At 55.9% G+C, this 18,169-nt stretch overlaps 2 protein-coding genes across 2 annotated transcripts; both read right to left on the bottom strand.

The window, feature by feature from the left end:
* Positions 1 to 6,358: 6,358 nt before the first annotated feature.
* Positions 6,359 to 10,543, bottom strand: RNF225 (ring finger protein 225). The gene is made up of 2 exons (XM_060399214.1): positions 10,499 to 10,543; positions 6,359 to 10,105 (listed from the first exon to the last, which is right to left on the bottom strand). The coding sequence occupies exon 2, from the start codon at positions 10,093 to 10,095 to the stop codon at positions 9,115 to 9,117; it is 981 nt and encodes a 326-aa protein (XP_060255197.1). The 5' UTR covers positions 10,096 to 10,105; positions 10,499 to 10,543; the 3' UTR covers positions 6,359 to 9,114.
* A 781-nt stretch (positions 10,544 to 11,324) lies between these two features.
* Positions 11,325 to 16,888, bottom strand: RPS5 (ribosomal protein S5). Its single transcript, XM_004015465.5, has 6 exons — positions 16,818 to 16,888; positions 15,984 to 16,092; positions 12,644 to 12,853; positions 12,370 to 12,498; positions 11,535 to 11,633; positions 11,325 to 11,444 (listed from the first exon to the last, which is right to left on the bottom strand). The coding sequence occupies exons 2-6, from the start codon at positions 16,089 to 16,091 to the stop codon at positions 11,376 to 11,378; spliced, it is 615 nt and encodes a 204-aa protein (XP_004015514.1). The 5' UTR covers position 16,092; positions 16,818 to 16,888; the 3' UTR covers positions 11,325 to 11,375.
* Positions 16,889 to 18,169: the final 1,281 nt, after the last annotated feature.

The raw sequence follows: 18,169 nt of genomic DNA, 5'->3' as shown, positions 1-18,169 counted from the left end.
CACTGGAAAAGACCCTGATGCTGGGAGGGATTGAAGGTGGGAGGAGAAGGGGACACAGAGGATGAGATGGCTGGATGGCATCACCAGTTTGATGGACGTGAGTTTGAGCAAGCTCCTGGAGTTGGTGATGGACAGGGAAGCCTGGCGTGATGCAGTCCTTGGGGTAGCAAAGAGTCTGACATGACTGAGCTACTGGACTGCCTGCCTGCCTGACTCATGGATCTTGCATTGGCAGGCATGTTCTTTGCCACTAGCGCCACCTGGGAAGCAATGGTTTAGAATCCGCCTTGTAATGCAAGGAACACTGGTTTCATCCCTGGTCCAGGAAGATCCCATGTGCCTCAGGGCAGCTAAGCTCAAGTGCACCGCAATTACTGAGCCCAGGCACCTACAGCCTTGCTCTGCATCAAGAAGCCACCACAATGAGAAGCCTATGCAAGCAGCAAAGTGCAGCCCCCGCTTACCACAATTAGAGAAAGCCCGCGTGCAGCGATGAAGAGCCAGCACAGCCCAAAAATAAATTGATCTTTTTTTTTAGACCCAGCAGAGGCCCACAGTCCTCTCACAGCCCACGAGTACCCGAGAGCAGGGACCACAGCCTGTGTGAAGCCAGGCACACCCAAGGCCAAGTGTACCCCACCCCCACCATCCCCAAGTGAAGAGTGAGTTTCAGCAGGGCCAAGAGCAAGGCTACAGTGGAAGCAGGATTCACACACACATCTCTTTGGCTCCAGAGTTCACATGCATGGCTGAGCTGGTTCCGCTGGCTGGGAAGGACAATCCACAGGCTGCTGTTCTAAAGGGTGGATTTCTGCTTATGTAGGATTTTATTGGTATGAAATGCCCACAATAGTAAATCCATAGAGACAAACAGTAGACGTGGTTGCCAGGGATTACGGGTAAGGAGAAATGGGACATGACTTGAATCAGGATGGGGCTTCTTGAAAATGTTCTGGAATTAGTGGTGATGGTTGCATAACTATGTGATCATATTAACAACAAAATGAACTGCAGACTCTGGGCAAATTGTATGAATGTGTTTAGATTACATTTCAAGAAACCTATCATTAAAACTAAAAACGAGAAAATTTCTGGAAGCTTCCTTGGAAAAGTCCCATATCCCATGTGGAGTTTAGCATGGCCACTAGAGTGGAAATACCCATGCCCAGTGGGCAGCTCTCAGGCCCCTCCTGGCTCCTCTGCCCCAGCCTCCGCAGAGACTGAGAGGGCAGAGAAAGCCACAGCGTGGGAGGACATGCCCAGCTGCCCTGCCAAGGAGTGTCCCTAGGGGAGACGCTCCCCATCCGAGCCTGCTCTCCCCTTGGGACGGAGGGTCCCAGCACTTCCCAGGCCGGCCAGGGGTTGGGGTTAGGGTTACGGAGAGCACATCTGAGTCACGCTCTTCCTTTGTAATCTAATCTACCTGTGTTCGCATTAGTGTGCGTCAAAATTTATTAGACGAGCACTAGCTGAGCACCGCGGACCGCAAGGCCGGGGACGAGTCTGTCCAGTGCGCTGAGCCTCGCGCTCAGCGGAAGCGCCCCCGGTGTGATAAACCGGACCACTGCCTCCTCCAGCGGCCCCGCGGCCCCGCGGCCGGCTTGCAGAAAGCGCTCCGGAGGCCGTCTTGGCAGCTTCGCTTCAGGTGCCCGCCCTTGACTGACGGCACAGCCGCCTCCCGCAGGCTCTCCCTCCTGAGCGCCGTGCGCGCTCGGGGCCGGGTGCGGGTAAAACCGCCAGCGACGGCCGCCGCGGGCGCCACTCCGGCTGCCGGCGCGGGAGGGTCTCACCCCGCCCGCCTGCGCGGGGGGCTGTGACGCACGCGCAGTCCCACGGAGCAGCGCGGCGAAGGCGGGCCAAGCTGCCAGGGCAACTACGGTCACGCCCCCGGCCCGGAACGCGGCCTCCGATTGGTGCGCGTTGCTGACACCTCCTGAGCTTTCCCCGCCTCGAACACCGCTGAGGTTCAGTTCGGTTCCATCGCTCAGTCCTTTCCGACTCTTTGCGACCCCAAGGACTGCAGCACGCCAGGCTTCCCTGTCCATCACCGGTTCCCGGAGCTTACTCAAACTCAAGGGAACATTTCATGCAAAGATGGGCTCGATAAAGGACAGAAATGGTCTGGACCTAACAGAAGCAGAAGATATTAAGAACAGGTGGCAAGAATACACAGAAGAACTGTACAAAAAAGATCTTCACGACCCGGATAATCACGATGGTGTGATCACTCATCTAGAGCCAGACATCCTGGAATGTGAAGTCAAGTGGGCCTTAGAAAGCATCACTACGAACAAAGCTAGTGGAGGTGATGGAATTCCAGCTGAGCTGTTTCAAATCCTGAAAGATGATGCTGTGAAAGTGCTTCACTCAATATGCCAGCACATTTGGAAAACTCAGCAGTGGCCACAGGACTGGAAAAGGTCAGTTTTCATTCCAATCCCAAAGAAAGGCAATGCCAAAGAATGCTCAAACTACCAAACAATTCCACTCATCTCACATGCTAGTAAAGTAATGCTCAAAATTCTCCAAACAAGGCTTCAGCAATACGTGAACCGTGAACTTCCTGATGTTCAAGCTGGCTTTAGAAAAGGCAGAGTAACCAGAGATCAAATTGCCAGCATCCACTGGATCATGGAAAAGCAAGAGAATTCCAGAAAAACATCTATTTCTGCTTTATTGACTATGCCAAAGCCTTTGACTGTGTGGATCACAATAAACTGTGGAAAATTCTGAGAGTTGGGAATACCAGACCACCTGACCTGCCTCTTGGGAAATCTGTATGCAGGTCAGGAAGCAACAGTTAGAACTGAACATGGAACAACAGACTGGTTCCAGATAGGAAAAGGAGTACGTCAAGGCTGTATATTGTCATCCTGTTTATTTAACTTCTATGCAGAGTACATCATGAGAAATGCTGGACTGGAAGAAACACAAGCTGGAATCAAGATTGCCGGGAGAAATATCAACAACCTCAGATATGTAGATAACACCACCCTTAGAGCAGAAAGTGAAGAGGAACTAAAAAGCCTTTTGATGAGAGTGAAAGAGGAGAGTGAAAGAGTTGGCTTCAAGCTCAACATTCAGAAAACGAAGATCATGGCATCCGGTCCCATCACTTCATGGGAAATAGATTGGGAAACAGTGGAAATAGTGTCAGACTTTATTTTGGGGGGCTCCCAAATCACTGCAGATGGTGACTGCAGCCATGAAATTAAAAGACGCTTACTCCTTGGAAGAAAAGTTATGACCAACCTAGATAGCATATTGAAGAGCAGAGACATTACTTTGCCAACAAAGGTCCATCTAGTCAAGGCTATGGTTTTTCCAGTGGTTTGTATGGATGTGAGAGTTGGACTGTGAAGAAGGCTGAGCACCGAAGAATTGATGCTTTTGAACTGTGGTGTTAGAGAAGACTCTTGAGAGTCCCTTGGACTGCAAGGAGATCCAAACAGTCCATTCTGAAGGAGATCAGCCCTGGGATTTCTTTGGAAGAAATGATGCTGAAGCTGAAACTCCAGTACTTTGGCCACCTCATGAGAAGAGTTGACTCATTGGAAAAGACTCTGATGCTGGGAGGGATTGGGGGCAGGAGGAGAAGGGGACAACCCAGGATGAGATGGCTGGATGGCATCACGGACTCGATGGACGTGAGTCTGAGTGAACTCCGGGAGTTGGTGATGAACAGGGAGGCCTGGGGTGCTGTGATTCATGGGGTCACAAGGAGTCGAACATGACTGAGCGACTGAACTGAACTGAACTCAAACTCACGTCCATCAAGTGAGTGATGCCATCCAACCATCCTCCGTCGTCCCCTTCTCCTCCTGCCTTCAGTCTTTCCCAGCATCAGTCTTTTTCAATGAGTCAACTCTTCGCATGAGGTGGCTAAAGTACTGGAGCTTCAGCTTCAGCATCATTCCTTCCAAAGAACACCCAGGACTGATCTCCTTCAGAATGGACTGGTTGGATCTCCCTGCAGTCCAAGGGACTCTCAAGAGTCTTCTCCAACACCACAGTTCAAAAGCATCAATTCTTCGGCACTCAGCCTTCTTCACAATCCAACTCTCACATCCATACAAAACCATTGGAAAAGCCATAGCTTTGACTAGATGGACCTTAGTCAGCAAAGTAACGTCTCTGCTTCCGATATGCTGTCTCGGTTGGTCATGGTGGCTCAGCTGGTAAAGAATCCGCCTGCAGTGAGGGAGACTTCCATCTCTGGGTTGCAAAGATCCTCTGGAGAAGGGAACAGCTACCCACTCCAGTATTCTGGCCTGGAGAATTCCACGGACTACAGTCCATGGGGTCATAAAGCTTTGGACACAACTGAGCGGCTTCCACTTTCACTAGGTTGGTCGTAGCTTTTCTGCCGAGGATCAAGCATCCTCTAATTTCACGGCTGCAGTCACCATCTGCAGTGATTTTGGAGCCAAAGAAAATAAAGTCTGTCATTATTTCCACTCTGTCCCCATCTATTTGCCATGATGTGATGGGACCGGATGCCATGATCTTCGTTTTCTGAATGTTGAGTTCTAAGCCAACTTTTCCACTCTCCTCTTGCACTTCCATCAAGAGGCTCTTTAGTTCTTCTTTGCTTTCTGCCATAATGGTGGTGTCATCTGCATATCTGAGGTAACTGATATTTCTTCTGGCAATCTGGATTCCAGCTTGTGTTTTTGTTTCATCCAGCCTGGCATTTCTCATGATGTGCTCTGCATATAAGTTAAATAAGCAGGGTGACAGTATACAGCCTTGAGGTACTCCTTTCCATATTTTGAACCAGTCTGTTCCATGTCCTGTTCTAACTGTTGATTCCTGACCTGCACGCAGATTTCTCAGGAGGCAGGTCAGGTGGTCTGGTCCCATCTCTTGAAGAATTTTCCACAGTCTGTTTGATCCACCCAATCAAAAGCTTTCATGTAGTCAATGAAGCAGAAGTAGATGTTTTTTTCTGGAATTCTCTTGCTTTTTCTATGATCCAACGGATGTTGGCAATTTGATCTCTGGTTCCTTTGCCTTTTCTAAATCCAGCTTGAACATCTGGAAGTTCTCAGTTCATGTACTGTTGAAGCCTGGCTTGGAGAATTTTAAGCATTACTTTGCTAGCGTGTGAGATGAGTGCAACTGTGCAATAGTGTGAGTATTCTTTGGCATTGCCCTTCTTTGGAATTGGAACGAAAACTGACCTTTTCCAGGCCTGTGGCCACTTAGGTTTGCGAGCAGGAAGGGTAAAGAGGTTGGGAAACTGGCCTATGGAGGAGAGAGGTGCGGCTGCTGGGCCCCAGGAGGAAGGAAGAGCGAAGCTCTTCCTGGCGGAGCCAGGGAGTGGACTTGAAAGGAGCTGTTCTTCGGAAGGCTCTCTGGCCCCTGCTAGAGTCTATGCCCTGTCCTTCCGTCAGCCTGACTTCCCATCTCTAAGCTGGACACTTCTGCTCTCAGCGTACAGCGAGGGCCCCCCGTGGCCCTGTGCCCTCAACCTCAACATAAGAGGCTAACCCATGGCCGGAAACGGGTGTAGTGTGGCCAGAGGCCTCCCTGGCCCTCATGAAGAGAGGCCGGCTGGATCCTGGTGGTGTGGAGCGTCCTGCGCACCTTGTTTGCAAGGGGAGGAGACCTGGGAGGGCCTGGGAAAGGTTTGGGGAGTGGAGGGCCCAGTGGGCGTGCAGGGAGAGGTCGTGCGTCCAGGATGATGGCTGCCTCTCACCTTCTGGACCTCAACTGCCCTGCCATGTCCCTAGTTCCGATGGCGCCTCCAGTGCGCTGGAAGTACAGAGCAGGCATTCAATAAATACTTGTGGAGAAATGAAAAATTCTTCCTGCAAGTTTACCATCTCCCGTTTTACAGAAGATAGAATAAAGCCTGATGGGTACAAGTCTTCCTGGCACCATGCCGGGCATTGAGATGCCCCCCCAACCATCACCCTCCACCCCGTGTTCATGGGCATCGGGACCACTAAGAGGAGGAGCAAGACTGGGGCATGTGTGGAGGGTGCGCCCAGCAGGGATGGGGCGGGCCCGGGCAGGCCTGAAGAGCACAGCACCAGGTGGGCACAGAGGCTGCAGGTGTCCAGCAGTCCTGGCCCAGGTGGTGGTTTCAGGCAGTCCCTTTGTTCAAGAGGAGCAGGCGTGTGCACATCAAAGTAGTCATCAGCAAACAGGGCCGCTCAGCGACCCCTGAGCTCTGTCATCAGCTGCATTTTACAGGAAGAGAGAACGAGGTTTCAGGCTCCCATCTGGGAGGGTAGAGAAGCAACCACTCCCCACGGTTTGGAGGGGAAGCAGGTTAGGACAAGCGTTACCAAAATGTGTGCGTGGTGGGTGTCTGGCTGCTCACCGCTCAAAAGCCAATAAGCAGGGCAGGTTGGTGGAAAGGAAAGTTTGCTTTATTTCAGATGCTGGCAAGTGGAGGAGAGGGTGGCAGCCATCTGTCCAAAGGCCAACTCAACCCTCTGACAAGCAGGCAGGGAGAGCTTTTATAGACAAAGTTGTCGGGGTGGGGGGACAACATGCAGAAACAGCACCATCATCTCTAACAGTCCGCTTCAACTTGGTCATCAGTGGTCTGACCAGCATCATCTTGGTTGTTTTAAGTACAGTTATTCCATCCCAGGTGCACTTGTTCCCAATTCTTTGTGATCAATTCTCGGAACTGTGGCAGCTCAAGCCCTGGGTACAGTCTGGTCATCACGTACCTGGTGACCAACTTCTCCAGCTGGTGTGTTGGTGTCTGTAAGACAGCTCACAGGATATGGCTCAGAATGTTGTCTACAGCCCTTGAGAAAGAGCTGGGGGCCCTTGAATACGCTTAATGACGGCATCACTATTATTTAGTCTCCTTAGACTGTTTTCCTTTGTTTCTCACTTCCCTGATTACATTTCTTCTTGGACTAGACTTATCCACAGGCAAAGGGCGGGCAGATAACAAGGTCTGGGAGCAAGATCCTGCTCTGCTTCACAAGGAGGAGCCAGCCCTGCCACCTGCCCTAAGCTACCAGCTCCCTCCCTCAGGTCCCCCTGCCTCAGTGCCAGATGACACTCCCCTGAGCATTTTTTTTTTTTAATATTTATTCATTTATTTGGCTGCACCAGGTCTTAGCTGCAGCATGTGGGATCTAGTTCCCTGACCAGGGATCGAACTTGGGCCCCCTGCATTGGGAGCTGAGAGTCTTAACCACCGGACCAGCAGGGAAGTCCCCTCCCCTGAGCATTCTTGAAGGTACTATTGCGGCCTTCCTTGAGCACCTTCAGGCAGAAAGCACCATCTCTTTCTCTTCTGTGCACCTGACAGCCAAGGACCCCTTTCTGAGCACCCCCGCGGCTGGGCGCACTTCTGCTCATTCTATGCCATCGCCTGTAGTGGAGGAGGTGAGGGATGAGGAGGTTGATATTTGAGACCCTATGAAAGCTGAATAATGGCCCCCTGAATACCTGGAATGTGAATGTGTTACTTCACAGTAAAGATGGACTTTACAGAGGTGATGAAATGAAGGGTATGGAGTTGGAGATGTCCTCGACTATCCGGGCGGGCTCACTGCAATCCTGGTGTCCTTTTCAGGAACAGTGCAGCAGGAAAGTGAGGAAGGGAGCTACCATGTGCTGTTGGAGGGAACTGAGTCAGTGGTGATGTGTTGCAGCAGCTGCGCAAACCTATACAGACCACCAGTCAGCCCTGCTCCTGCCTGACCAGTCTCCTCCCTGTGGGCCTGCTGGGCCTGCTCTGTGACGCAACACCCTGGCCCAGGCCCCTGCAGGCCTCATTGGCCCAGATGTTGGACAGGAACTGGTCCAGGGAGACACTCCCTCAGATGAAGCAGCAGATCCCATCGGAAGCAGCTCTGCTGACACGCCTGGGTGAGGATGCCCAGAGCCGGGTGAACCGAGGTGCCCGCAGCAGTCCCTACAGGGCTGTCCCTCCCTACAGAGCTATTTGGAACCCGTTGTGGGCCAGGTCCTGAGGACATACATGTAAACAATCAACCAGGCGCCCCCATCCGCAAAGAAGTGACATTTCTCCCTGGAAAATGCTGGACGCCACTCTGCCGCACAGCATGCCAGCGCTGGGTGATATGAGGCAGACGGGGCCCCAGGGCCTGCGGGGGAGACAGAAGGCCCTGGTCCAGTTTGTGTGGCGAGGGGCTGCCATCTGCCCCACTGTGATAATTCAGGAAGGCTTCTGGGAGGAGGACCCCCTCCCTGCAAGCTGCTGTCCACAGGGAGGGCGGAGGCCCCTTGCCCTCTGTGCTGACGAGGTGCTGAAGGAGTCCTGGAGGAGGGCAGAGACTGACCCTGAGCATTCGGCGGGTGGAGATGCGGGTGATGGGGGCTCATGGTGGGGAGAGGGGCCAGGAACTCTTGGGGCAGGCCAGGAATGTCGGGAGAGATCCCCACCGACACGGCCTGACCCGGAGGCAACCTTGGCCGCTCTGAGCCAGACCACAGCTGCCCTCACAAGAGGAGGCTTCTAGAGAACTCCAGAAGCCACCCCCCACAGCGGGAGGGAGGGCCCAGATGGGAGCCCATCTGGGAGGCCTGGGCCCCTCCCCCGTGGGCCCCAGCCCCAGCCCCAGCCAGGTGCCCAAGGCCGCCACGCAGGCCCTGCATGGAGACGGCTGGATCCCACCCAGGCCCAGCCTGCAGGCAGCAGAGTGGAAAACAAACCCCAGCCCAGGGAGGAGCAGGGTGGTTGGTCCCAGCCACTCGCAGACGTGGCCAGGGACCCAGCGAAAGCCCAAAGGATGAGTCAAATCAGAGACCGCGGCCCCAGTGCCAGCCTGGGCTGAACATCCTCCTGGGGCGCTGATGACTCGGGGGACACTTCTGAGGCTCAGGGTTGGGGGGTGCCCCTAGCAGGGCCCTGCGGGATGCTGCCCAGGGGACTGGAGTCCCAGGAGAGATGGGGACCAAGGGCACCCCTGGCCCTTTCTGCCTCCCCGCGGGGCCTCGACACCCACGGGGCTTCTGCAGCAGTGGCCCACGGGGACTGCAGTCAGGGCTGCTCTTTGGGAGGGTCCCTGCCTCCTGAGGACGCCCGGAATGAGCCACTGGGCCTCGCTGGAGCAGGGCGCCCTTGCCCCTAGCCCGCCAAGGTCTCTGAGGGGATCAGGGGGAGCCTTGGGACTACCCCCGGGTCCCCACGCCCCGCGCCCGCGGAGTCCGGTCAGGGCCAGCCTCCGCCCCCCGCGCGCGCTCCGAGGGCCCAGCAAGTGTCTCTGTGTCCTTGGGGAGCCCCTCGGGCTCCAGCGCGTCCTCCGAAACCCCCGATGGGGCAGCGTCCGGGTCAGGACTCGAGTCCGGGTCAGGGGCCGCGGGGAGCGGCGTCCAGCCGGGGGTCCGGAGCGCCTGGGCGGTGGGCCGAGGCGGGAGCCAGGAGAGGCCGGGCGCCGGAGCGAGCGCCACGAGCTGGGGCCGCGCGGGGTGGGAGGTGGTGGCGCGCGGGATGAGGAAGAAGATGTAGACGCCCGAAACCACGAGCCCCGCGGCCACCAGCACGGCCAGGACGACGGCCGCGTGGAAGAGCCAGGCCGAGCGCGCCAGCGACAGGCGGCGCGACAGCGGGCGGCCGAGGCGCAGCGGCGGCGGCGGCGGCGGCGCGCGGGCCTTGCGCGGCCCGGGCCCGGGCGGCGGCGGCCGCAGGTAGAGCAGGCCGCGCCGGCGGTCGAAGCGCACGGAGCCCGGGGGCGCCGGCGGGGCGCGCGCGGGGCCGGGCAGCAGGCCGAGCTGCGTGGGCAGCGCGGGGAGCCCGCGGCGCGGGGCCAGGCGCGTGGGCGCGCGGCACACCGGGCAGGCCACCGCCGCGCCGCCGCCCGCCGTGGCCAGCGACAGGCGCGCCAGGCACTCGAGGCAGAAGACGTGGCCGCAGTCCAGGCTCTTGGGCAGCTTGAACACGCCGTCGAAGGGCGACACGCAGATGAGGCACTCCACCGGGGAGGCGGGGGCCAGCATGGGGCCCGGGCTGCCGTCCGCTTCCTCCTCGCCGCCCTCGTCCTCATCCTGCCCCCTGCCGGGGGAGCGCGGGGTGCACGCGGAGCCCGGGGTGCTGGGGCCCGAGCCCCGGGGGGCCCGCGGGCGGCGGAGCCAGGGCGGCCGAGGGCAGGGCATCCGGGCCGGCCTGCGGGGAGAGGCGGTCAGCGGCCTGGCTCCGGGGGGACCACCGACACGCGGAAGGGCGGCAAGAGGATCAGGGCCGGGAGGAGGGTGCGGGGAGCGGCGGCGGATGTGGACCCGAGGCCGCCGGCCGGCGGGTGAGGTCTAGAGGCTGAGCACCGCGGCCTCAGAGCCAGACTTGGGGACCCCCCAGGCGCGAGCAGAGTGGACCTGAGGGACTTCAGAAAAGACCCGACGGGCTCCCGGGAGAGCTGGGCAGAGATAGACCCGGGGTGCGGGGACTACAGATCAAGGGAGGAGGGGAGAGAGAGGCCCCGAGCCTCAGGACGTCGGGCCGGCAGCCCACCAGGCCAGGAGGTTCCCCGAGCACAGACCCCAGCAGCCTCTTCCTGCCTACCTGGTGGCGCCTCCACCCTCGGGCTGACACTTCAGCGCGGGTTCTGACCCCATCCCTAGACCTGCCTGCAGGTGGACATTGCTCGGCCCGCCCCGTGGGCGGCGCCCGCCGCGGCGCCACGCCCTCCAGGTTCCCACCGGACCTGTCTGACCGCCCCCAGGAAGGCCCCGACAGGACTGAGCGCACAAGCCTGACCTCAGCGGAGTGTCGCGGGTGGCCGGAGGCACAGGTTGACAAGGGCATGACAGTCCCGGGCCTGGGAGGGGGCCCCTGCCACCTCCAGCCTTCCCCAGCTCCTGAACCTTCCACCCAGTCACTGTGGGATGAGAGCTATCAGGGGTACCAGTGCGTCCATGGGGGGAGACCTGGGTGCGGGACAGCATACCCAGAGCCACCTTCTGAGCTCCTGGGGGTTGAAGGCGGGCAGACCCCACAGTGCACTGGACTGGGTCACCGCTGTGCGGCCAGCAGACACAGGGAGACAGTTGTAGCCCAGGACCCAGGCCCTGACCCTGGCTGCTCCCTGGCAACTCTCAGGGTGGGCTGCACCTCCCAAGTGCCCGCCCAGTGCCATCTCTGCCAGGCCAACCCCACCCCTCTCATTTCCGACACCTGCCGGGACGGTCCAGGCAGCCAGGCCTGCAGCCCAGGGTGCCGTGGTTTCTGAGTCAGCGATGCTTCCCGAGCAGAGTCCTCCCTGGTGAATCCAGGTCCCCACAGGCCGAAGACACGCCAGGAATGAATGCGGCCAACTCCTCAGACACCAGGCTCAGCCCGCCCCTCACCCTCAGCTCCCACTCAGCCCCCGCCAAGGACAGACACGGGAGAAGGGGCCACCCCACTGGGCGAACAAGTTTATTGTGGCCGCAGCCAGCGATCAGCGGTTGGACTTGGCCACGCGCTCCAGCTCGTCCTTCTTCTTGATGGCGTAGGAGTTGGAAGAGCCCTGAAGGGAGAGACGCTTGGCTCAACACTGACCCCCTTCCCCTTGGACCTGCCCCCCCCCGCCCCGCCCCCCTGCAGCGTCCTCGCCCACCTTAGCTGCGTTGATGAGTTCATCCGCCAGGCACTCGGCAATGGTCTTGATGTTCCGGAAGGCGGCCTCCCTGGCGCCAGTGCACAGCAGCCAGATGGCCTAGGGGCAGGGGGCCAGCTGAAAAGGTGTCCCCACACCAGCAGGGCCCACAGTTCTCGGGTACCAGGCCCCCTAACACACCCTGCAAACCACGCTGCCACCCGCAGGCCAACCAAGCACGGTAGTGGGAGCCCATGGTGCTGCCCAGAGCAGGCCGCTAGGGCTGGGATCAGAGAGAGGGCCACAGAAAAGGGTGTCAAAGGCTGAGGCCTGGGTCCCTGATGGCAGCAGATTTAAACCGGCTGAGACGGGGAAAGCAATGTGTGCTCCTGGCCCGGAAGCCTTGGCTGGAAACAAACAACTACGAAGGGTGTGCTGGGGACAGCTCCACAAATTGGACCGGTGATGCAACGTGGACAGATTGCTGTCAAATTCCTTGCAGGTGACGGTGGGGACAGACCAGACTGAAGACACCCGCTGAAGTGGTAACAGAAAAACGGTGAGAACACCCGCAATGGGTGGGCTCTCACACGGGCCAAGAAAATAGAAAACAACATAAAAACAGACACCCAAATACAACGGGCCCTTCAGCCACACGGTGACCAGAAGAGGGCCGGGGCACAGATGCACTCTGCGGGGTGGGAACCCTGGGAGGCTTCCTGGAGGAAATGACACTCAGGTAAAACATGCAGACAGAGGTGAACATCCCCAGTTGCTAGCCTCTGCCCCAGGCGGCATGACCCAGCCTGGTGGCCGTTCCTGGGTGCCCACGTGTGCCCAAAGGCCCCAAGCCCACCTGATTCACACGGCGCAGTGGGGACACATCCACGGCCTGCCGCCTCACTGTTCCAGCTCGCCCAATTCGGGTGGAGTCCTCCCGGGGGCCGCTGTTGATGATGGCGTTCACCAGGACCTGCAGAGGGTTCTGGGGGGCGCAGGGGGACGCGCATGAGCCCGACGCCCAGCCCACGTCCCTCCCCGTCCCTGGAGGGCCCCGGCATGCCTATGGCGGGGGTGCTGTTGGCTTCGGGTGCCTCAGGGTACTCTCCCCGCCTGGCCCTGGGCCCTACCTCGCCAGTGAGCAGGTGGATGATCTCGAAGGCGTGCTTGACGATGCGCACGGTCATGAGCTTCTTGCCATTGTTGCGGCCGTGCATCATCATGGAGTTGGTGAGGCGCTCCACGATGGGGCACTGCGCCTTGCGGAAGCGCTTGGCCGCATAGCGGCCCGCGCTGTGGGGCAGGTACTTGGCGTACTTCTCCTTGACAGCAATGTAATCCTGGGGCAGTGGAAGAGGGGACGGAGGGAGCTCACTCAAGAGCAGGAAGGACATCCGAGGGGAGCAGGGGGACCCAACACCCGCTTATGGGAGCCCCCACCCACCTGTGGGGCTTTGGAAGTGAGCCCCTGCCTGCCACAGAAATTAAAATCTAAGCAAGTGACCCTTGGAAGGAAAGCTATGACAACCTAGACAGAGTATTAAAAAGAAGAGACATCACTTTGCCAACAAAGGCCTGTATAGTAAAAAGCTGTGGTTTTTCCAGTATGTACAGATGTGAGGGTTGGACCATAAAGAAGGCTGAGTGCTGAAGAACTCATGCTTTCGAACTGTGTGGTGCTGGAGAAGACTCTTGAGAGTCCCGTGGGCTGCAAGGAGAGCAAACCAGTCAATCCTAAAGGAAATCAACCCTGAATCTTCACTGGAAGGACTGATACTGAAACTCCAATACTTTGGCCACCTGATGCTAAGAACTGACTAATTGGAAAAGACCCTGATGCTGGGAAAGATTGAAGGCGGGAGGAGAAGGGGAGGATAGAGGATGAGACAGCTGGATGGTATCACTGACTTAATGGACACGAATCTGAGCAAACTCTGGGACACAGTGAAAGAGAGGGAAGCCTGGTATGCTTCAGTCCATGGAGCTGCAAAGAGTCAGATAAGAGTTAGCAACTGAACAACAAAGTGTCTTCACAAGGTCACCAGAAGAGTACTTTCCTGATAATGGGAGGAAGGCTGTGGAGAATTAAGGAGATGATAGCTCACAACTCCAGTTTTAAAAGTGTCCTTCACTCTTCACTGACATTTTGTATCAAATAATTCTTTGCTGTCCTGTGCACTGTAGGGTATTTAGTAGCACTCACCACTGACACCCAAACATGTGCCCAGACATTGCCTAGTGTTCCCTAAGGGCTGATGGGGGATCCATCCCAGAGAACCACTGTTTTAAAAAAATCATTCAACCATCTCGCCTATGAATATATGCAGGTCCCAAGACAATATCTAGTAAACCCTAAATCACTGGGGGAGGGGCTGAGTCAGAGGACTCCATGTACCTGAAAAGGATTATTTCTGACCTATTTCCAGGATGAACCCTACATTAAAAAGTCACTCTACCGCATACAAAGGAGAACATATACAAACAATGAGTTTCTACAAAACCAAAGACTGACAGGAAAGAATACAGGATTCCGACACAGGCATGACAGACTGGAGCCTCGTCTGGAGAACCATCTGCACAAACAAAACTATACCGAGGGGTGTACAGGCAGGGACTTGTACAAACTGTCAATACCAAACACCCCAGCGAGCATCTGGTTAAGCTGCTGGGCCCCATGGGAGAGTCCAATACAGCTCTGTAGTGAGATTTTTTTAAAAAATATTTTTATTTGGCTGCACAGGGTCATAGTTGCAGCATGTGGGATCTAGTTCCCTGGCCAGGGATTGAACCTGGGCCCTCCACTGGGAGTGCAGGGTCTTAGCCACTGGACCACCAGGGAAGTCTGATAGTGAGAACTTTGATAGCATGCTGACTTCTGCTTCCCCAGCCTCTTGGAGAACACCAGGGAAAAGTGGAAAATTGTTTTTACATTAGTAAAGTTTTATACCAAAAAAAGCAAGAAGGAAAAAAATAAACAAAGGCAACATGTGACAGGCCATCAAGTGACCTGCCAAGACTGAAACACTCACTGTCTGGCCATTTTAAGCTTGCAAACCTCCTCCAACAAACCCGTGAAATAAAACAGCTCTAGAAGACACTCCAAGTAAAAAATAGGTTTGAATTTTCTGTTGGGCTCAGTGCCTAGGTACTGTAATATACATGAAAAGTGAAAGTTACTCAGTTGTGTCGGACTTTTTGTGACGCCATGGAATTCTCCAGGCCAGAATACTGGAGTGAGTAACCTATCCCTTCTCCAGCGGATCTTCCCAATGAAGGAATCAAACCGGGGTTCCCTGCATTGCATAGAAGCAACAAATAGTAATGCTGGTTGGGTGGCATCACAATGGACGTGAGTTTGAGACAGTGAAGGACAGGGAAGCCTGATATGCTGCAGTTCATGGGGTCACAAAGCGTCAAACATGACTTAGCCCCTGAACAACAATACTAACGCAGTCACAAAACATAAATTTTTTATAAAGGCCCCACAAATGTCCTAATGAGCCCAAGTATAAAACCATGTGGGGGCCAACACTGCAGTGGAGAACTCACATTTACCAATTTCAAAACCTATTACAAAGCTGTAGTAATTAAGATTGTGATACGCAAAAAAAATAAAAGGCATAGAGACCAAGGAAAGAGTTCAGAATCCAGAAATAAACCCTTCCATCTTTGCTGAATCGATATTCCACAACAGTGCCAAGACTATTCAATGGGATAAATAGTCCCTTCAACAAATGGTGCGGGATACATACATACACCATATAAATGAGACTCAAGTAACATTTTATGGCGTAAATTTGTTAAGATGCACAAAACTCCAAAAGACAAAAATCAAATGTGCTAGGACAACTGGATTTCCTCACACAAAATAATAATTTGGGGCTCGTACACTTAAAATACTTGTGCACATGGGGGGACGTGAGCACCTGAGGGTTTTGGTAAACTTAGGGCTCCTGGAACCAACATGCCCTCAGACACTGAGGGACAACTGGAAAGTGTTTAGATTTTCAGGCGTTTGAATCTTTGTAATTTGACTCTTCTCTCCAGGGCACAACTTCTGAACTTGATGAATAATGCCCATTTTTATTTAATTCTAAAATATATAATTCAAATGTTATAGCCTGAACGAAATAGTATTGCCTTTGCCATTTTCAATACTTGAGTAAAATAAGAAACACCTTTAAAAAACAAAATGTATAACACTAAAAACTAAGTTTTCTGTTTATTTCACTACAACACCAAAAAACTAAGCCACCTGTGGGATGTGATAATTACTGTGGAAGAAACCATCTCCTGGGAAAAACTGTAGCAACCTCTAACAGGATACAAAGAAAAACAGATATGGTGGGTGTGGTGGTCCAGGAATCCCTCCTTTACCTGTCCCACCTTCAACTCTACTAGGGAGAAAGGCTACAAGTTTCAAGTGGCCCCGCCCCCAGCTGAGGAACATAACCGTAACACCCTCCACACCTGCAGAGAAATGTCATTGATCTGCACGTCATCGGTGCTCCACTTTCCAAAGAGCTTGATGTCGGGGGTCTCTGCTACTGCAGGTGCAGCTGTTTCCCACTCCGTCATCCTAGGGATAAAAATCGTCAAAGCGCAGGCATACTTATCACTGACTCTGAGGCCAGCTTAGAGCACACCCTGAGAAGTGGGAAATTGCCAGCAACCAAATAACGCTGGGAATATCTGGGGCCACCGTGTTGAATCCTAGAAAAACCACTCATCTGTCAGCAAGCCACACCTGTCTCTTACCCAGAAATCCTGAGGCCCAGAGCTGATAGGCACCCCCTCAACAGTTGCAGGGCGGCCCAGGGATGGGCAGGTTGAGTCCAAATGCCCTGACGCTGCATCCGCTAGAATTCAAACCCCAACCATGTTCTTCCAGAGCTCTGTGAACCTACAGATCCACAACTCTCCTCTCGACTCAGCTCCCTCATCAGTCAAGCATAAGAGTTCCGTGTTTTACCCATACAAAAGTTGGAGTCCGACCCCGAGGGGATCATTAGGGGCTGTTATTTAGGAGGAAGCGTCTCCAAAGTGTTATTCTTGTATGTAAGGAATTTTATTACGTAAATAAAGTACAACTGCAGAGACCAAGGCAACCGCCAGCAACTTCTCCAGTACGCCGCGAGGCAAGGCTACGGCGGCGGCGGGGCTGAAGCGAGAGGGCGAGGGTAAGTTTCCCCGCGCCTCCATCCGGTCACCCGCACGAGGAAAGCCCCCAGGCGCGGGGCGCACCCACAGCTTCCGGAAGACCCAGGATCGCCCCTCAGACCCCCTACTCCGCGGCAGCCTCACCTGAAGACACAGCCGAGGCGTCTCTACCGCTCGGCGTTGACCACGCGCCGCTCAGGCACAGACAGGAAGAGGCCGCGCACCGCGGGCCGAGGCCTTTAACTGAGGCGAGAACTTCCGGGTCACCGAAGGTGGCGCGTGCGCATACGGACACGGCCTAGTAATAGACCAATCCGGAAAGAGCATGTAAACGCGCCCTCAGGGCCAGACGGAACACGTATACATTAGGCGCATGCGTTCTCGCAGAAGTGGGCCCAAAGCCAGTCTGGCGGAAGTCCTACTTCCAGCCCTTGAAAGCTCCTCGAGGGGCACTTGCACAGGCGCAGAGGTCTCTTTGAGGCCAACGCCGCCATGTCTAATGAGGTCAGAAGTCTGGCCCGCGGAGATCGCTACACCTACTACACGCACCCGTTGCAGGCCGGGTCGGCTGAGTGGTGCCGGGACGGCTCGACTGCGCTCCTCTGTGGTCCCGGCCCCGAGCGTGTGGCCAGGCTCTACTCGAGTGTCCGCCACCCCCACACTCCCGCGGGGTTGCTTGGGGCCTGAGCCTCACCCCCTGCCGGGGTCCTCCCCCCACCCCCCCCACCGCCCCCCGGTGTCTCTCCTTAGTGCCCGCGTTTCCTGTCCCATTCCGCCTGCGGGAGGAGATCGGGGAGGGGTTCTGGGGGACAGCTCCCTCCCTTTCTGATTCAGCTAGGGCCTGTGCTGTTAAGGTCTCTAGTCGAGTGCATGGGCCGCACCGTGATGGGTGCCCTGTCCACTCTGCAGCTGCACTCAGTGACCCCGGCGATCGGCGTGGAGAGCACGTGCCAAGAGTCACACCACCAGCCTAGACCCTGGAGCCGAGCTGGGAGGTGGACGCCTCCTCGGCGGGCTTCGCAGACGCAGCGACTACCAGTTGTACACCCGTGCTGGCTGCAGATGGCAGGAAGCGGCACCTGGCAGAACTGAGTCTCCTGAGCTTCCTCACCTCCAAGTGCCCATCTCAACCTCGAAGGGGCTCAGCCTCGTGACTCAGGCGGTCCTTCATTTATCTCCAGCAACCCCACTTGTCCACTGTTCCGGCACATGCATTGCGGGTGCTCAGTAGCTGCGATGTTTGTTGACTGACTGACTGACTACTGACTATAAAGACTCGCTCCCACCCCATCTCAATTCCTGAAGCTTTTCAGAAACTCTGGACTGTCTCAATCGCAGCTCATGTCTTTGTCCAGGGGGGACACAGGCCTTGAAGCTGGTCTGCGCAGGGAATCAGACCTCAGGCTCTGGGGGGTGGAAGTCTGGGAGCTGCACCCAGAGGCCAAGCCACCCCGCCCCCCCCACAACCCTGCAGCCTGTGGCCTTCCCCTGGCCTC

The sequence above is a fragment of the Ovis aries genome, chromosome 14, assembly GCF_016772045.2.
Source record: "Ovis aries strain OAR_USU_Benz2616 breed Rambouillet chromosome 14, ARS-UI_Ramb_v3.0, whole genome shotgun sequence".
Lineage (NCBI taxonomy): Eukaryota > Metazoa > Chordata > Mammalia > Artiodactyla > Bovidae > Ovis > Ovis aries.
Note: the sequence above shows the minus strand (reverse complement) of the source record. Positions and strands in the feature narration are given on the sequence as shown.